Source organism: Parasteatoda tepidariorum, chromosome 6, assembly GCF_043381705.1.
Source record: "Parasteatoda tepidariorum isolate YZ-2023 chromosome 6, CAS_Ptep_4.0, whole genome shotgun sequence".
NCBI classification, from domain to species: Eukaryota; Metazoa; Arthropoda; class Arachnida; order Araneae; family Theridiidae; genus Parasteatoda; species Parasteatoda tepidariorum.
Window position 1 is genome coordinate 68,705,295 of NC_092209.1, and position 20,658 is coordinate 68,725,952.

Below are 20,658 nucleotides of genomic sequence, written 5' to 3' on the forward strand. Positions count from 1 at the left end.
ATATATTATATAGAATTAAAAATTGAGAAGTCAGAAATTTTGCAAACATTTTAAAAGCCACATATCTGGATTTAAGTGGTGTTTCTTATGAATCTTTCAGTCATTTACGTGTAGAGGTGTAAAAAATAACTATAAATTAAATTTACAAAACAAAGAATTATAAATTGAGATATAAACTTAGCTATCACTAGATTAAATTTTTTCAAAGAGCGTAGGAAGTTGGCTGGCCTGATAATATTATCCGCTCTTACTTAAGCTTGTACATTTGTTGCCCTTGCTCTTGCCAACCTTAATTTCTCACATTTATGCAAACAAAGGCCTCTAAATATTTTTTTTCTATTTACATAGAGTTTGAAACGCAAATAGAAAATAAAATATCCAGAGGCCTTTGTTTCCATAAATGTGGGAAAAAAATTAAGGCTAGCGTGGGATCAAGAGCAGAGGGTTATTTTCCTTTGTGCGTTATGCGTTCGCTCATTTGATCACGTATCCTCGAGTTTATTTGTAGTTCAAAACACGGAATTTATAAATTGTTCATTTATAAGCACAGAAGTTCAAGTTTACGGCAGATTCTTTAAAGAAAGTAAATTTTGAAAATTCCACCAAAAAAGAAAATAAATAATCTCTAAATCAAGATAATAAATTAATTTTTTTAAAATCTGAATTCCAAAATTATTTTATCATAGCATTAATAGAATAACGTAGCCCCATTAAAGGTTAAAAACGTACTCATTTTAAAAATTTCTTTAATTCATGTCAAAAAATCATTTTAGTACAATATCATGAAAGTCAAACAAAAATTGCATTGATTGTAAATTATTATTTTTTTTTTAAATTTCTTCGCCACTTGAAAATATAATATTAATACACATATATAACACAATAAAGAGATAGGAAAGACTTAAACAAAAGAAAGATTATTTTTTGCTACTGATCAAAGTATTTCGCACAAAGTTCTATGCAGTTCAAAACAAATATGCTGACATAGATAAAAAGTATTATCAGGGTGCGTAGCCAAATCTTTCAACAAAAAATAAGCACTTTTTAAGTACTTTTTAAGCACTCAAAAATTTTTAAGCACTATATACATTAACAAAATGCAAAATAATTTTCAAAGACTTTAGCTGATCGTGATAAAATAACTAGTTTCTGACAAAGAACTCTTTTCTTGATTATATTAGCCGTTCTAAAATGATAGAGAGATTTTTCGGTTCGATATCAGAGGGTGGAAAATGAAACCTGAAATTGAGAATATCTTGCAAAATGCAGCAGAGTTGCACATGAGAAGGCAATAATTTCATCGAATCCAGCTCAGTAGACGCACATACGAGCTCGCAAGTATTTCATCAAACATGTAAAATGATTGGCGCTTTCATACGCTATGGATAGACGGTACGCCGAAATGAATAGTGAAAAAGTTTAATAGAACAATGTGAAGAGCATGTTTTTGCATAATACGTGGCAAAAATAGACATGGTAACGAAAAAAAAAATTTTTCGTCAAGGGAAAATTAAGCACTTTTTAAAGACACCCAATGAAAAAAGCACGTTTAAGTACTTTTAAATAACGAAAATCGAAAATAAGCACCTTTAAGCACTTTTTAAAAACGCTACGCACCATGATTATATTGATACATTTGGTGATTATTAAAACTGCACCAATTCTAAGCAGTTTCAATACCGATGCTGTTGAAATCAACATCTTACGCTTCCTTTAAATTGATATGTACCGGAGAAAATTACTTGATAATGGTAAATTTTGACTATCATGAGTTGGCCACTAGCAATATCATCACGTCAAGTGATACTAATTACAGTTAATCTCTATTCTAATGAAATGAACTACAAAAACCATGTTTTGCTTAGCAACGTGTAATGTGATAACGTAAAGCCACCGGGAAGGGCAACAAATAATAATAAAACACAAACAAAAAGGAATTCATTTTAGGTTTAGTAACACGTTGAATGCCACGCTAATTTTGCATGGCTTGCCCGTCTGGCTAAGCGGTAAATAGCTACTAACTAAATTGGCAAATATTAGACAAATTTTGCTAAGTTTTTTAAAAGGTTTAGCATATTTGGTCTGGTCTGAAAAAAGTGGGGAATTATGTAAGCCAACGAATTGTTTAGAAATAGTGGTGGATAAAAATCTACTAAATGGAATTTATTAAACCAAGAATCGCAATTAATAAACTACCACTTGAAAATATTTATTCGCTGTCCGGAGCAAGTTGGCATTGCTGTGTATATAAGTAAAACTATTTTTGCATCCACCACTAACCACAAACCATTTTAATAACGATAATAATAAAAAAAAAATTAAAATTTATTCGAATTATGTGTTTCTAATAATCTTGGCTTCGCCGGTCAAAGGTGACCCCCGTGGCGCTACGAACAAACTCATTGCCGGTCATCGGTGACCCCTATGGCATTCAACGTGTTAATTGGAAATTTAAGCGGAGATTCAGAGAGGCTATAGTCAGGGTAAGACGGAAAAAAAGTGGTCTCCAAATTATTTTATGACCGATTTATTAGATGGCGGAATTAATAATTCTTCATCTTATTTTATTTACCACTGCCTAATTTGAAAATAAAAATCATGAATACATACTAAGAACTTAAATTGATGAGTTGCGTTGAAATTAAAGTGAAATCAAAAATAATTCCTTTTCATTATAAATATACCCATATTGAAGCAACATCTTTGTTATTTTCACTGATTCATAAATATTCCTAAAATGTCCCTTACCTGGTTCTTCCACTAATCACTTCAACTGTGTGGAAACATCTCTTTCAGTTTTGTGCATGATTTCGCAGTGTTGTTCAGTACTGATTATATGAATTTTTTATTCACCCTGTGCAAAATTCTGCTAGTTTGAAATATAAAAATAATGTCGGAATACGGGAAGAGTTGGCAGTTATGCATTTTTCATGACTTGTACAGGACAGAGTAATCGCATGACGTGGTGTTTATTTATTTTATTAATTTACTTATTGTTTTTTTTTCAGTGTAGGAAAATCTAAATGTCTTCATTTTCTTTCTGTTATTTGATCTTCGACAAATTTACTTCAACTCTAAGTAAAATTTTTTCTAAATATTCATTTCATTTCTTTTTTAAAATTTACTTCACCTCTAAGTACATTTTTTTTTAAAAAATTCGTTTCATTTCTCTCTTAAAATTTACTTCACCTCCAAGTAAATTTTTTTTTAAATATTCGTTTCATTTCTCTCTTAAAATTTACTTCGCCTCTAAGTACAATTTTTTTTTTAAATATTCGTTCCATTTCTCTCTTAAAATTTACTTCACCTCTAAGTACAATTTTTTTTCAATATTCGTTTCATTTCTTTCTTAAAATTTACCTCTAAGTACAGTTTTTTTTTAAATATTCGTTTCATTTCTCTCTTAAAATTTACTTCACCTCTAAGTACAATTCTTTTTTTAAATATTCGTTTCATTTCTCTCTTAAAATTTACTTCACCTCTTAAGTACAATTTTTTTTTAAATATTTGTTTCATTTCTCTTTTAAAATTTAGAGAGATTTTAATACATAAAATCTAACTATGAAAAAAAATTACCTCTCCAATGAAAACCAAAATTTCTATTCAAGTCGACTCCTCGACAAAATATTTGAGCTCTTGTTCGAGATTTCCTCCACATTCTGTTCTAAAATGGAGGGAAAAAATATTCGTTACATAAATTGAACCGTAACTGAAAAATTGTCGAAAAAAGTTCAAAACCCATTTTAAAAATAAGCAAGAATTAGATTTATCGAACTATTAAATTTAAATTTTTGATACACAATCTTAAAAGTTCAGCTTTTAATCAATTGTAAAAAAAAAAATCTGAAGAGTCCTCAATTATTTTAAGATCTCTTTTTTAGATAAGTAAACATAACTCTTATAACATAACTTAAGAAAATATAAATTCTTAAATAAAATTAATAAATCAAGCAGAAATAAAGTTGATAACTTACGAAAGTATGGCTGTAAACGTAACCGTCTGGATTGGATACTGGTAGAAGGTACCAGTCAAAGTAATCAACCATTTCCTTAACATCGTCATGATTGTCATACTCAATGACCAGCTATAAAAGAAATATTTGCGTTAGAGAACCATTTAAAAATGACTAAACAATTTTGTAAAACTTTATAACCTATTTTAATAGTGGAATGATTTCTTCTTTATAAATTACATAATAGCTATTTCTGAAACCCATATAATACCCCATGCAAAAAAGATAATTTCCTTAACACCGAGTTAGCGTGTTTAATGGTTCGAGTCATTTTAGTGTTAAATATGAAATATTTAGCTCGAATTAAATACCATTAATATCTTATTACTAGAAGCCAATTGTGAGTAATTGCTGAAAGAAATTAAGGGTCATAGTAATAGTAATTGTTTGTTTATCGTTTTTAGAATTTATTTCGTTACATATAAGCAAATGTCAGTATTAATATGTATACTTGTAGGTATCATGATTGTTTTAATATTATTTAGTTAAAACATACAGGTATAGGACAAAATAATAGGAACACCTGTAAAAAAATGAAAATATTTTATTAATAAGGATCTGGGCCACCTTTGGCCTGAATGACAGCTTGCATTCGACGTGGGATTGACAAATAAAGGTTTTGAACAAAGTTCATTGGAATTTTCAGCCATTCCTCTTGCAGGGCTGTCTCGAGTTCAGAGAGTGTGCGTGGAGGAGGAAACAGAGCACGGACTTTTTTCTCCAAAAAACCCCACAAAGGCTCAATGATATTGAGATCAGGGGACTTAGGACACCACGTTAGATGGTCCACTTCATCATTATGCTCATTTAACCATGTTTGAACACAGTGAGACGTGTGAACAGGGGCGTTGTCATCTTGGAACACAGGACGTTCTCCCGGAAAGAGAGTATGAAGCATAGGGTGAAGATGATCTGCAAGAATGCTTCGGTAATGGTCCCTTCTGACCACCCCCCTCAAGACAACGAGAGGCACCAATCCACGAACAGATATAGCGCCCCACACCATCACAGAACCACCTCCATGTTTCACGGTTGGAACCAGGCAGTCAACATGAAATGTTTCTGCCGGCGTTCGCCACACGAACACACGTCCGGTGGTCTGGAATAGTGTAAAAGAGGATTCATCAGACCAGATGACTTGTTCCCATTGCAGTTGTGTCCATTTTAGGTGGTCTTGGCACCACTGTAGTCTCTTCAAAGCATTCCGCGCTGAAACTAACGTTTTTGGAATAGCTACTCTGTCATGAATGTTAGCAGCATGCACCTCCCGTTGAATAGTTTTCATGGATACAGGGATCTGAAGGTGGGTATTCATCTCGGATGTTATCACCGGCAGTGCAGTCTTGCGTTTTCGAGCGACTATCCTCTTCAATACCCGTCTATCACGGTCTGACAACTTTGACTTCCTGCCGCTGTTGTGCTTCGCCGAAGACACCTTACCCAACTTTGTGTATGCCGACAGAGTCCTCGATACAGTGGTCCTTGAAACACCTACAAGGTTCGCTGTTCTGGACACGAAAGCTCCAGCCAGGTGAGCTCCGATTATCATGCCTCTTTTAAGGTCAGAGGGGTCGGACATAATCTCGTTTTTCTAGAAACAGATTTTTCTCATACAAATCTCACACTGCCAAATGCTAGACAGATACCGATACCTTGCCTTTCATCACCACTAGGTGGCACATTCTTGCGACACGTGCCCCCGCTTATTGGACGGTCGAGAACGACTCCATTCTTTCACAGGTGTTCTTATTATTTTGTCCTATACCTGTATCTAAGTTTATATACATGTCTAACCTTGATTTACTCCTCTCGGCAACTGTGTATTTTTTTTTATCTGTTTCACATCTTTTTCCCCTCTTGGCTATTGTGGCTTCTCTCTATTTCTAACCTTTACCTTCCAAATTTTTTGTTGGCAACTTAAAACCACTTTTGTTTCTTTTCATTCACGTCTAGCAAGTCTAGAAAATGGGTGCCTGTTTTTGAGAGCTTGAAACATCTTGACTGTTTTTTTTTCCTATTTATATATTTTTGAAGTGAATGAAGTTTTTAGTCAAGTGATATCCAAGCTTCTTTCCAATGAAAGTTTTTTACCAATTTTTTGTTGTTGAAAAATATGTAATTATTTCTTTACGTTTTATTTGCATTGCTATGCTCTTTTAAAGGAATTTTATAAAAAAGCCAAATTTTGATTTAAAAATCAAAACCTGTTTAATTTACTATCCAAGTTCAAGGATTCAATATTTATCGGGTTCAAAATTTCGTCGTTTTTAACCGGATATAGGATTCATTAATGAAATTAAAAACATTCTTTCAATATAAAAATATCTATCGTCGATAGTGTTTCATTGGGTTGTTTTAATTAATTCTTTTTCTTTATCGAATTTTTATACACGATTCCCAATAGAACATTCAAGTCAAGGATCACTGGCTGTGGTCAGAAAGTGGGTGGGTGACCACTTTAATCAGCCTGCGAATGGACTGATGGTGTTCTGTTTCTGTATCAATCCTCGTTAAACTGTTCTACTATAAAATACTCAACTTCACGTGTAGGTCATCAGACTACCAAGCAGGTGAGCCATCAACTCTCTTCAGAAGATCAAAATTGGGATGGCTTGTCTTCGGATCACCCTCAGGGATGTTGCCCCCGACCATCGCCAAATGTCCATTGTATAGTGCTAGTGTGACGCAAAATAAAGTACTACTACTACCATTCCGTGTAAAGTCGGAACGAAGCAAGTTGAACTAGTATTTTACTGTACTGAATCAGTATTGTTTCTGAATTGAATGCAGTTACTTGAAAAAAAATATGTTTGGTCTACTGAAAATTTATGGCAGCGAAAGGGCGCGGCCTATTATACAAAGATGCAAATATGTGCCTTTTTAAAAAAATGATAGGGAATTTTCCCTTAAATGTACTTATCAGATGTACCGCTTAGTTCTATTGGATACTTTCGTTACAAATTTGAATATGTATAGCTCGTTCACCAGGAGTTGGCACTTGGCCCCGCCTACATCACCTGGTATGCGACGATTCTATTTCGCTATTTTTGGGAGAAGGTTGTGAGCAATCCTGAACAATGTTGCTATTTGGCGATCGTTTGGCAAAAATCTTTATTTCGCAAACTTCATGTGCATTTTTTAACAATAAATATTTCATAAATTTGATGGTATTTTGCCCCAATTTTTATGATATTTCTTTCTTTTGAGTGAATAGTTTGTCCTTTATGTGACATTTTGCTGGGAGAGCAGCATTTTTTAAATTAAATTTAATTAGCTAGAGTAACAAAAGGTATAATAGCAGATGATAAAGCGAAGTATGTGACTGAAAAAGAATTCACTGTTTGTGTTTGGTGCAAATTAAGGGTTTGTCTCAATTTCAAGCACGGAGATGTTTCTCTTCTTACTCCCGCGCTGAAATGAACTCTGCCTCCGAGGAGGTGGAACCAAGTGTGAACTCCTGGTGAACGGACTATATGCATATGCTCTTCGCATAGGATGTTTGCTTGAATACGTTTGCTCCATGCATACTCTTTAAGTTAGAACATCATCACTTACGGTGTTTTCGGATAGCTTGACAGATAAGCTTTCTTATTTTCAGGATTGGGATTAAATATGAATTATAAATAATACGATGAGAATTACTTACACTATGAGCAATAAAAGAAACTGTTGCAGGACTTATCCATTCCCTTGCATGGATACCGCCGTTGATCCAAATGGCTGGTTTTGTCGAATTGCTTTTCGATCCAATCTAAAATATTGAAATGAAAATTTTACTGATCAAGACATTAATAATAATCGGAAAAGGGCTTTATAAAGAATTCTTAGAAAAGACATTTTATGCATTATTCAGTCATTACTTTTCGCCAGCTAATAGCAGGATCATATCCATACCTACCAACTTTTAATCCTTTCGAGGAAGATTTTCCCCGGGGGGGGGGGGCATAAAATAGAATTTAAATTGAAATTTTCCGCAGAAACATACGTTGTTTTTCGAAAAAGCTTATTCGAGATATCGCGGCAGTATTATAAATTTATATATATATTCTTAAATTTTTAAAAAAATAGTGGTGGTCAAAAAGATTAAAAATTAATTTTTTTAATTGAAGGGAATATATAAAAAGCATACACTTTACTATCACTTTGCATAAAGAAATAAAATTCGTAATGTGTAAAAGTTGGCAGGTATGCATATCATGTAGTATACCATTTTATTCATAAAGCCGTCTCTTGCATAACCTTATCATATAAAGTCGGGATAAAAAGGGTTAAGCTGAAACTTAATTGTTGTTATGCTATTACTTTCAATATTGTAGACTTCCGAGTGGGCATTTATCTGAATGTTTAGTTACTCTAGCACATCTTAAAAATATATACTTATCTAAGTAAAAAACAAACAACTTAAGCTTCTTTAACTACCGTTTTTTTAGTATATTAAAACTGCATTACAGTTTTAAACTCTTCAATGATCATAGGAATGAGTTGTGTCCTCGTATAAAAAATAAAATACCGACAATTGTTGGTATGGATTTTAAAATGGTATCGTTATTATTATTTTTGTAAAAGTTGGAAAGATAAATTTATTCATATGGAAATTTTCTAACATTAGTGTGTAGAATTGTATACTTACAGGCATGGGTGAAAGCGAGACGAAAAAACTTGTAGTAAAACGATTTCAGTTATAACTTGTTTTCGGGAGGAGTAAATCTGTTCTTTTTTTCTAGCAACTCAACAATATCTACTTTATCTTAAAGAAGCAGTTTTATATATATGCCATAATTGTGAGGAAAAAAAATCTCGGTAGTTGCAGAAATTTAATTTTTCTGGAAAAAAAAAATGCTAGAATGTATTTCCATTCATACCAGTGTCTGATCTTTTTCGTTTTGGTATTTATAAGCTTTCGGCCTAGCTCACAAGGCTGCCAACTGCTGCACTTTTCCCAAAAGATTTTATAAAGTGGTAAACAATTAAAAATTAAAGCACTCAAAGTTTTTGGTCATTTCATAACCATTTGAAAAGCCCCACCACATGATAACTGGAACAAATTGGAATTCCAATTAAAGTTTTGTTTTATTTACATCTAGTGCCGTGGAAAATAACTTTAATACGTTGAATGCCATGAGGGTGACCGGCGAAGACAAGATTATTAGAAACACTTAATTCGAGTAAATTTGTAATTTTTTGTAATACTATCGTTACTAAAATGGTTTGAAGAAATTAATGCAATACGGAACACACAAAAATAGTTTTATTTCTATACACAGCGATGCCAACTTACTCCGGACAGCGAATAAAATATCTTCAAGTGGTAGATTATGAATTGTGATTCTGGGTTAATAAATTCAATTTAGTAGATTTTTATCCACCACTATTTCTAAGCAATTCGTAAACTTATATGATTCACCACTTTTTCCGGATCGTCTTATGCCATTGCCCATTAGTACCAGTTGCCCTAGGGCAGTGGTCGGCAAACTTTTTAGCCAAAGAGCCAAATATGAACATTACAACAATTTTTAAAACAAATTGGGAGCCAAATCTGCTTGTTTAGTAAACTTTTATTACACTAAATAAGTAGTACACTAAATAAAACTAAATTTCATACTTAATAAATATTTATTAATGCGAACAATGTGCTTGCATCTCCTTGGAAAGTTTGAGTAAGTCAGGTTTGTATGCTGTTGTTTTTAATTTTAGGCATGATTCCAAGTTCTCATCAATAAGAGGACTTCTCAGTTTACTCTTGATAATGTTCATGCTTGAAAAAGATTGTTCGCATATATATGTAGAACCGAAAAGGTAAAGAACAGCAAACGCGAGCTTTTTCAGCTGATCGTAAGAGTCAGGAATACTATTCCAAGCGTTGAATATGATCATGTCTTCCTTCTCCAGGTCATTCAAAGCAGACCACTTGTGTTGTGATGCCAATTTGTACCCAGACTCCTTTAGAAAAAGTATGCGCGCATGCTTGTGGTACCTTTGTATCACACCGGAGTACCCCAAAAACATACGAACAATTTCAGCCTGTAGCTTGTACGTGGTTTGTGTTTACGTTTACGAAAACTAATAAACTTTAACTCGATGTTCGTTACGTATTTTTACTACAATATAAAATTTTAATTACCTATCTACCTTATTTATTACCTTTTAATTTAAACAAAAAATTATACATGTTCTCGATTTATAGAAGAATTTTAATTTATCAAAATAAGATGTAATTTTTTTTCTTAACAAGTTTTTTTTTAAATGAAAATATTATTGCGCCTTCCGTGGACATTTGTGCCAGAGCCGCACTTAAGAAGCAAAAGAGCCACATGCGGCTCCGGAGCCGCACTTTGCCGACCACTGCCCTAGGGCATAATTTAGACTAAGAGGTCTGGTGCCTGCTGACGCGGGCAGACACCCTACAAATTACAGATCGTTGCATACCTGCCAACTCTTCCGGATTTTTCGGAAGATTTGATTTTCATATTTAAAGTGGTAGTAAATATATACTATTTTTTTTCTTTTATAAACTTAATTTTTAAATGATTTTCATCACCACTATTCTTTCAAAAATTAAGCACATATATTAATATGCGGTACTATAATGGTTGTTAACTTAAGTTTTTTCAATTGCAACGTGTTTGTTTGCTTAAAATTGAAGTTTTAATTCCATTTTAATACCACTGGGAAAAATGATAATGGAAGGGATTAAAAGTTGGTAGGTATGTCGTCGTCATCGAAACGTCTTCTCTCCGATGGAATTTTATCAAATAAATTTAATATTTTCATATATGTATGATCCCGAGGCGAGGGAAGGAACAAAGGTGATTCTTGCCTCTGTGTATACCACCCCTAGATATACACCTAATTTTGCCCCATAATAATAGATAAACATCGATTTTATTTACTATTTTTATAACAAATGACAGATATTGTTCAATATATTCTACATCCTCATGCCTTCTTATTCTATTCTAGTTAAAACTTATTATTTTATTCATAATTCAGAACTGTCTGCAATTTAAAGAGGCTGCACGGCCAACACTCTGATCTTTTTTGCCTATGCTAATAGTCCCAGTCACTCACGCGAATTTCAGATGAAGGAGTGAGATGCCAGCGGGCAGGTACTCTGGTCCACCACCTATCAAGTCAAGCCAAATCTTTTAAAAACTAGCAAAATATTTGCAAGTTTAGTTTGTAGTTATTTACCGTTGTGACATTCAACGTGTTAATTCAAATTTACAAAGCAAAGAACAGTACATTCAAACAGAGACTACCAATCAAAGACAGTTTCTGAAAAAGTGGTGAAAGTTTTCAGCACTGCACTTATCTAGCTTGGTGATTCAAAGTGGAAAGAATAGTGGAATATTCAAAGTTTAACTGCAGAGCCACTATAGGTCACTGCAGGGCCAATAAAGTTATAATTAGAACCAACTGCAACGCTATACGCTAATAGTGTATAATAGATAACACATTGAGCGCCAAGCTAATTTTACATGGCTTGCCAATCGGGTCAAACGGTAAATAACTACAAATTAAATTTGCAAATATTTAACGGATTTTGCTATTTTTTAGAAGGTTTCTCGTGACATATCTGTCAAAAGTGGTGAATTATATAACCCTACGAATTATGTAGAAATAGTGGTGGGTAAAAATCTACTGAATTTATTAAACCAAGAGTCACAATAATTAAGTAAATTTTGAATAAATTTTCCTCAATTTCATAAAAGAGTGTAAATTTTATAGTTCTATATCATGTTATACGCTGTCAGTCAGCTGTTTTTCGCGGCCTATGTGAAAGGTAAGTAATTTCAGTGTCAGCTACCGGTGATTGACGCAGCCTAATTGTAATTTCAGTGTCAGTCACTGGTGGTTGACGAGGCCTAAATGTAATTTCAGTTTCAGCCACCGGTGGCTGACGCGATACTCAGTGTGTTAATTTAGCCTTAAAAAAGCCTTTCTTTTATATTTCGATTAATTTGAGTAAAAATTATTTTAAAATTTATTTGAAAGAGTTGCGTCACTTGTGAAAAAGTGAGCAAGGAATCTAATTTTTGACTCCTCTTTCAGCATTTTCAAGACATTTGTAGGAATAAATAGTTGGGCTTTTTAAAACTTTTTTATAAAATAATTTCCGTAATTATGAAGTGCTTCAGTTAAGATTTTTAATTTAAAATCAATTTGTAAGGCTTTGTTTCTTATTAAATATGGTAGGCCGCTCATTCTCTTAAGCATAAGGTTTTGAAATATGCTTAGTTTTTTAGTTTGTGTTTTAGTTATATTGAGCCAGGCTGCAGCGGTATGTGGGATAATTGATCTTATTTTTCATTATAAAAATGTAACTTTTGTTCTTACGTCATATTTTTGAGAAGACCCATTATGTATCTTAGTTTATAGGTTTTAGAAGCTTTAACAATCATTTTAATGATGTGGTGATTCCAGTTTCAACCTTTAGTTATAGTAAGAAAAATATATCCGAAATGTATTGACAATAGGGATTTAACTATTAAAAAAGGTTAATGTATTTTGGATATTTAATTCTGGGAGTTTAAGATAATTTGTAAATTGGATTTCTGTGTATTTATTTTGACCTGCCAGTTGGAGCACCAGGTCTCATATTCATTTATTTTAGTTTGTAGTTTGCTAATAGCATTAGGAATTGTTATAGATTTGACTATAACACCGTTGGGTACATTTATATAAGATTTCAAAAAATCTTCTTTAAACTAATTTTCTTATTTAGTGATGTTAAGATTTCCACTGTTTGACAAAATTATAACAGTGGTAGCAGGTTTAGTTAACATTAGTAGTTTTTAGTCTAGTAGTTTTGGACAAAAATTTTAAATTAAATTTACGACACAAAGTCTGAAATTTTAAAGTGTAAATTTTATTTATTTAACTTTTGCAATTATTGTGTATTTGTGTCGTTAATGTATAGATTGTGAATTTGTGTTGCAGAAGTTTTAACTTCACTAGGAGGTAACAGGAGGTAAATTCCACAGATTTAACGTGGTTGCAAAATTTAAAATTCCTGATTTTATAAAATTGATTCTTAGTCAATTGAATAAGTGTTTCTCCCGAATACATTGTTCATGAAAATTTGTTATGAACATCTTAAGGACCGCGTTAGAGCAGGATTGGTCTTTCATAATTGGATCGAATTCCCGAGTTAGCGTGGAATTGGTCCTAAAGGTGCTGTCTTTGTTCTGATGTCTTTAATTTCCACTAGTAAACCTTGTTGTACTTCTTAGAGTTGGGTAAAAAAAAAACCCAAAAAATTTGAGTTTAAGATTAGGCATTTTAGCTAATATTTCTCATAATTGACTTGGCTAGTAATATATTTTTTCAGTGTTATCAATTTTTAAGCAAAAACTGAAGAAAACTATTTCTATAAAGTAAGGTAAGTTTTACTTACCCCGTTCTCCAGGACTGCCACTTTGGTAATAAATATCGATTTGCTCAGTCATAAAAGACTCTAACATGTTTTATAGACAATCACTTTAATAATAACGGAATTAGAAAACACAAACAAAAAAAGGATTAACAATTAAAGTTCAATTATTTACGGAGCTAAACATGCTTGTTCTCAGATCGAGATATTAACATCAACTGGTGGCGCTGTGGGCGCACCAAAACATGCGCAGAAGACAGTTATAGTGGGAATTCTCGACAAGTGTAATTCCAAAGCACAAAGCAAAATAATACCAAGAGTTAAAGGAATTGCACACATGAATTTCAAAATTAAAGAACAGCAAACATTAAACGAAATTTGTTTTGACCTTACTTTAATGACTTTCAAATCATTCCCTTCGGTAGATACTCCAATGGATATAATTTCAGCGATATTCGGGTTCATAGCGACTGTATCTTCCAGAAATTTAAAAATCTGAAATAAGTATAGAATATATTTTAAAATAAACATAGTGTGAATTGCTTTATGTATCAGTACAAGTCAATATACAGTGATTTATCAAAATAATGGAAAACCTTTCATACTAATTTTATGAAGAAAAAAAATTCTTTTAGCCGATAATGTTTTGAAAGATATTACATGGCAAAACTGTTGGCACAATTTGAAAGATCATGCTTGAAGCTTTTGGAAATTCCTTTTTTACCCATGCAAAATTTTCTTCGATGGGGTAGCACTGACCACGGTACTGATATAAAATATCCTCAATGATGGTAGACGGACGGAGTCAACTTGCCATCAGGTTAACGTAAGAGGTTTCATAGTTTACCTCTCCATGTAACGCAAATGCGGGTTAATTCCATCAAAGAGTCCTCCACGAAGGCGCTAAATTTTTCCTACTTCTTGATCCAGGAGTTCCCTTGTCTTCTGGATTGGGCTCAAAATTACAAGTATATGAAGTTGAACATTGGTAGCCGTAAACTGAAAATTCGGTCCGCTATTCAACTACGGTTATAAAATAAAATAGTTTAATTTATTTAATTCCCCGCTAATTAGTTCAAAATTAACATTATGTAGTTAACCTTAAGCTATCACGTTGACTAGATAAGTGATTAGACTAGTATTATTTAAAATGAAAACGGAATAAGACTGTTGAATTAGGAATGCCTGTATTAAAGTTACAGCTTTTTATTTTTTCCATTCTGATTCGGTGCGAATGCTTTTATGAATTGTTCATTCTGAATCAACTGAGCAAGCTGTTATTTCTTTCAGCAAGATAGTGGTGCATTGATGACTAAAACATAAATTCGTAAGAGGTTCCGGGCGTATTTTTGAAACTTTTTTTCATAAAAATATATAGTAACTAGGAGGCTTCGCCCCCTGCTCTCTGGTGCTCGCTGGTGCTCGGAACTGCTTTCGCAGTTCATTTCGGATTGCGAAGCAATCCGATGCTCGCTTTGCTCGCTCATTGGATACNATTAGGAATGCCTGTATTAAAGTTACAGCTTTTTATTTTTTCCATTCTGATTCGGTACGAATGCTTTTATGAATTGTTCATTCTGAAGCAACTGAGCAAGCTGTTATTTCTTTCAGCAAGATAGTGGTGCTTTGATGACTAAAACATAAATTCGTAAGAGGTTCATGGCGTATTTTTGAAACTTTTTTTTAAAAAAATATATAGTAATTGTTTTTTATTTTTATATAAAATTTATTATTTAATTATTAAATTTATGACAAAATATTAAATTTATGAATAGAAAGGTTTCCCTAAACTAGTAGAAGTGGTAAAAAATACATTTATTAATATATTAATCTCGGTTTAACAAGGTGATTCATAAGGACTAAGATTACTACACTAATTGTAAATACATTAAATAAATATACAAAATTTCCAACAGTATTTTTTTTAAAATATTAAATGTTTATATATTCAAAATAATTACTTTTGACATTTGTGTAATCAATCGTTCAATTGCTACCCCTACGAAGAATGTAAAAAAATGGCAGTTATGCATTTTTTGAACAAATTTGTAGGTAAAGTACGATAGGTATTAGCAGAGAAAGAATTTTCACTACACCTATACATCTTACTAAACAATTGAGAAATTGAACTTTAAACGTAATTTACTATTTAGTTACCTTTGTTTTATTAAGTAAACACATTTTTAAAATATTTGCGAAAAGAGCGAATATGTCTAGATAGAAAAATATGCACAAAAACAAACAAAAAAAATGACTTAGAAAAAAAACGTCACTTTTAGGCTGGCCACTTTCTTGAACAATTTAAAAAGTAGTAAAACCTGTTTCATTAGATTATCATAAATTTTATAGGTTTTAATTTTACGTTATTTTTCGAAATTCAGTTATTCAGCTGATACACAGATACTTAATTTAAAATTATTTTCGGTCGATAGTAATTAGTTAAAATATTTTGTTTTCTCGATTACTTTCTACCAGTTTTCAAATTTCTCTGGAAAGTGGCTACGCTTATTATCTATAACAAATATCTCAAAATTGAGAGATATTTTTTTTTGGAATAAATTTAATAAAAGAGCAAATCTTACTTCATTTAAACCCTTATAATTCGTAAAGAAGGCATTACTATCTCTTCCAATTAGGAAAGATGGTGCAGACATTTCAATCTTCTCCTTGATTATGTATCTAAAAAAATATACCATATTTTTAAAATTCTAATAAATAACACTGTGGAAGGCAATAATATCTTAGAGCCTTTAAACTATTGCTAAGAGACATATATCGATAGAAATGTTTCTACTACCAGTTTTTTATCCATTCCAGACAAGTAGCAGCCCTGTATAAGGCAGTTGAAAAATTGTTTCGATGAACCAATTTCGCAACTACCTTATACAGGGCTGCTACTCATCTGGAAAGGATAAAAAAAACTGGTAGTAGAAGCATTTCTATCGATATATGTTTCCACTCTATTAGATATTTTGCAAGAAGCGTAACAATTTGCCGTCCTGTATATTAACTTTCATCAGGAAAGGATAAAAAAACTGGTAGTAGAAACATTTCTATCGATATATGTTTCCACTCTATTAGACATTTTGCAAGAAGAGTAACAATTGGCAGTTCTGTATATTAACTTTCATCTGGAATGGATAAAAAAACTGGTAGTAGAAACATTTCTATCGATATATGTTCCCACTCAGATATTTTGCAAGAAGAGTAATAATTGGCAGTCCTGTACGTTAACTTTCAGCCCTGATGTATCCTAAATTTTGTTACTATAAGAAGAAATTTCCCCACAAAGCGAAGTAAGTTGCCATATCTTCATCAAGGATAAAAATTGTTTCAAAAAATTTTAGAAGTAGTATTCAATGAAAAACGATAGGAAGGTAACTAACATTAATTTTTGACATCCTGGTCTTCCAGCTTTCAAAGTTTTTTGGAAAATTTCTTGTAGTGGTAGCTTAGTTTTGTTATTCTATGTCTTGTAAATTTAATTGAAAGTTATTTTTCACACCACTACATGTAAATTATTCAAAAGTTCGTAAGAAACGCCAAATTATTCCTGCCCTCTCGAGGTGAGACTTTTAAAATTATTAAAATATTCCGAAAGCTATAATCTTTAATTGTGTACCACTTGATAAAGAGTCTCGCAAAAAGCGTTGTATTTGTCAGACTTAAAAATTTAATTCGAATAAAATGTTTTTGTGTATTTTTTTAACTTTTTAGGCTCACCTACCATCTCTAAAATGTATATTACTAATTTTTAATCAAAAATCATGCTACTACGATTCTTTTAAATCATAGTGGTAGATAACACTAAAAATTTAAGTATCTTACCTTTTAATTCATAATGCATCATACAAAAAAGTTGAATTTTAGTTTCCGCTGAAAGAACTACAGCGTAAAACTGCTACAATTCCAGTAGTGATCGTAATATTTATTATACCGGTAAATTTGAAAACAAAATGCATTTAAACTTCCAAAATAATCTTAAGGGGAAGTCAGTAAATTAAAATTTCTCTAAATGCTATTCAAAATATATTCAAAAGCTTGGAAAATTTAAAGCAAGGTGGTCATATTCAGGTCAAAATTTTCAGTGAACTGAAGGGGAAAAAAAGATAAAACAACTTTTGTTCTAACATACAAATTTTCACAAACAATGGTTTAAAAAGTTAACAATATTTATGAATGATATATCTAACAAATATATCTTATTTATGACTTATATAGTTAATCAGCCCTTTTCTTTCTTTATTTATTTATAAAAAATTGGGCACCTGGGTCGCGCAGAAGGCCCCTATCCCATTCATCATGAAATAGTATGAAAAGTTAAAATAAAAGACAGTTTGAGTTCAGCAGTCTATGGGGTGGCTGTTACAAATTAATCAACTCTATAGATAAGATAGTTACCTTTCAACATCGAACATCATAATTGTTCTTGGTATTCTGTTGGCTACTAAAAATTGCTCTATAAATTGTATTTTGTCTGGCGGTACCATTATGTCAACTGCCTGGTTCACTTCTTTTGGATGCTTCCAAAAATCAAGCTAAAAAAATTTGAAAATTAGACTTTTAGACAGTTATTTTTAAAAGAAAAGTATACTGAACATGTTCAGGATAGGAAACGAGGGTGCCCCTTTTTAACCGGTTAACGTCCAGCGTCATATATTTAGGACAGCAGAGATGCCAACTTCTCCGGACACGCCAAAATAATTAAAAAAACGGTAAATAACTACAAAGTAAATTTTGCAAATATTTGACAATTTTTGCTTGCTATTATAAGGTATAGCATGACATAAGTACTATAAAGTGGTGAGTCATATAAGCCTACTAATTATTTAGAAATAGTGGTGGATAAAATCTACTAAATTGAATTTATTAAACCAAGAATCACAATTGATAAACTACCACTTTAAAATATATATTTGCTGTCCGGAGCAAGTTGGCATCTCTGGGACAGTTCCTTTTTTCAAAGACAATTGTGGTGGGAAAATTTTTTCAGTATTTTCTTTTATCTGGGTGAATTAAAAGATTCTCAGATACCAGAATGATTTAGTTATTTCTGATTAGATCTAGAATTATAAGGAGCAAGTACTTTTTGATCTATCAAAGACTTTTTGAATGCTCTAACAGTAGAGAAACCAATTAATTTCGATAATATATTATACCACTTTTTCCATAAAACTACTTTTTTGTATCATTTCAATATATAAATTCGGGACAAAACGGGTTAAAATAAGAAAAAATTTTAACAACGGTATTTACATTATTTAAATCTCAATTCTTTTTTGGAGGATTGAATCTTGGACTTGGCTAGAAATTTATACTATTTTCATAACATATAATAAATAAGAGCAATATAAAAAATTTACTGGGATTTTTAGCACCCGCACATATTTCCATTGAATTAATCATTTAATGATTTTTTACAAGTATCTATACCAAAAAAACTACCTTCCTGTTTCATAGGCGGGGAAATGTATATTAAAGGCTGTGCTTACGTAATATAATTTCAATTTGCTACTCGCTTTACAGATTTCGTTTTGTGTTTCGTTTCGTTTTGTGTATTGATATATTTTGCTTTGGCTACATTGATACAATGTTAGAAAGCACTCCTTTTTGAGAATATAATCGTGTGAGCTGATGAAGATATTATATCTTTTCATTATTTTGTTTACTGACTTTTATTTACTTACTATTTTAAAAAAATACTTCGCTTAAAAAATATTTGGTTCGTTCAAAGGCAGAATGCGTTTGTTTTACAATAGTATAGAGCATAAATATATAGTAGGACATTATCAGAATTAAAAACCAATAATTTCGAAAAAATTCTTACTTCATATTCTTCTTTTTCTGCAAGTGACTTTAGATTTTCTAAGTCAGTTTCATCGACTGGAACAGCTCGAAATACAGAATACCTAGAGAGAGAAGGGGAAAAAAAGAATAATGAGGAATTGCATATTTAAAAAAGATTTTAAAAATGATTTGCTATGTATGACATTCTAAAGAATACTGAATCAGCATTAAAAGTTAAATACAAAAATGTCATTTACATAGCATCCAATCGCCTTTTCCGGAATAATTGGCAGCTGAAGACTTAGGATATCGATATCTAATCCGGAAAACTTTCCTGATATTTTTTTCATTGAGAATGATAATATCTCAGATTTTTTCATTTCAATCTTGGATTTATTATTTTAATTTAGAATGATCATCACACTATTAGATGCGAATAAATTAAACCTACACAAAAATGTCTTGTAATATCAAATTGGTTTGTTCAATTTCTGGCAAAATGCAAAATTATTTTTGCTTGCATCTGACTTTTTAAATCTTATTTCACTACCACCTATGAAAATTTCTCTTGAAAAGAGAAAAAAGTTGAAGGTTATGCATTTATACCTTGAATTACTTTAATTTCAAATATGAAGTGATATGGAAAGTGTTTAAATTAAATAAAAAATGATAATGTGTAGATTTAAACTTAGTGTATAGTTTTTATTTTGTTAGTTACCTAATAGATTTAAAAATAAAGTTTTTGTGATATTATTGCATCCGCCTGAACTTTTTTTTTATAGATATATTATGGTGGCAGGTATGCGACGGGTGACTAAAAATGTAAAGAATAGTCGAAGCTCAATAGACAGGGACAGTGATGACGTATTTCATGACGTCAAACGACGCGTCCTTTCAATCTCCGTTCCAAACATTCTGTTGAACGATCCATTTAAATGGCATTTCCTATGTTAATTTAAGACGGCAAGATTTTTAGTTGTTTATTGACATAAATAAAATTATTTAGAGCTTCTAAGAGACTTATTCCTAATTTATGTAGTTTTCTTTATACGGGGTATCAGTAGGTTTTACGAGTTAAGTGCATTAAATGCTATAAAAAAAGTTTCAAAATGGTCAAGTTATCTTTAATTTTGATGTATAAAAATTTAAGCGTCAATATTTTTAACTCTTGTTTCATGTTTATAATAATGTCTTATTTTATTTAGAATTTGTTACATATTCTTTATCTACATCTAATTTTTTTCTTTAGTTATGGATAGGCATGCATTGTTTTTAAAAACGTTTTGTAATTTTTAATCTATAATTAGATTGTATTTATCAATACTAATGTCTGTTTATTTAATTAAGTCTGATGATTAAATTTGTAGTTATTGTAAACTTTGTTTGCTTAAGATTTTCTGATTATTGCTGCTAATTCTCATTAGCTTTAGTTTTTAACTATTAAATAGGAATAAATTATGTTACTAACTTATTGTTAAATGTGCA

General features: G+C 31.5%; 1 protein-coding gene across 2 annotated transcripts in view; it reads right to left on the bottom strand.

The window, feature by feature from the left end:
- The window catches only part of LOC107439964 (carboxypeptidase B), a 33,417-nt gene that overhangs the window by 4,176 nt on the left and 8,583 nt on the right, over positions 1 to 20,658 (bottom strand). For both annotated transcript variants that reach the window (XM_043052709.2, XM_043052708.2), the window contains exons 2-8: positions 19,214 to 19,295; positions 17,788 to 17,924; positions 15,969 to 16,065; positions 13,780 to 13,881; positions 7,660 to 7,764; positions 3,975 to 4,085; positions 3,577 to 3,664 (exon numbers count right to left, since the gene is read on the bottom strand). In XM_043052709.2, the coding sequence (XP_042908643.1) occupies positions 3,577 to 3,664; positions 3,975 to 4,085; positions 7,660 to 7,764; positions 13,780 to 13,881; positions 15,969 to 16,065; positions 17,788 to 17,876 (592 nt within the window). In that variant the 5' untranslated portion in view covers positions 17,877 to 17,924; positions 19,214 to 19,295. The remainder of the gene's footprint in view (positions 1 to 3,576; positions 3,665 to 3,974; positions 4,086 to 7,659; positions 7,765 to 13,779; positions 13,882 to 15,968; positions 16,066 to 17,787; positions 17,925 to 19,213; positions 19,296 to 20,658) is intronic.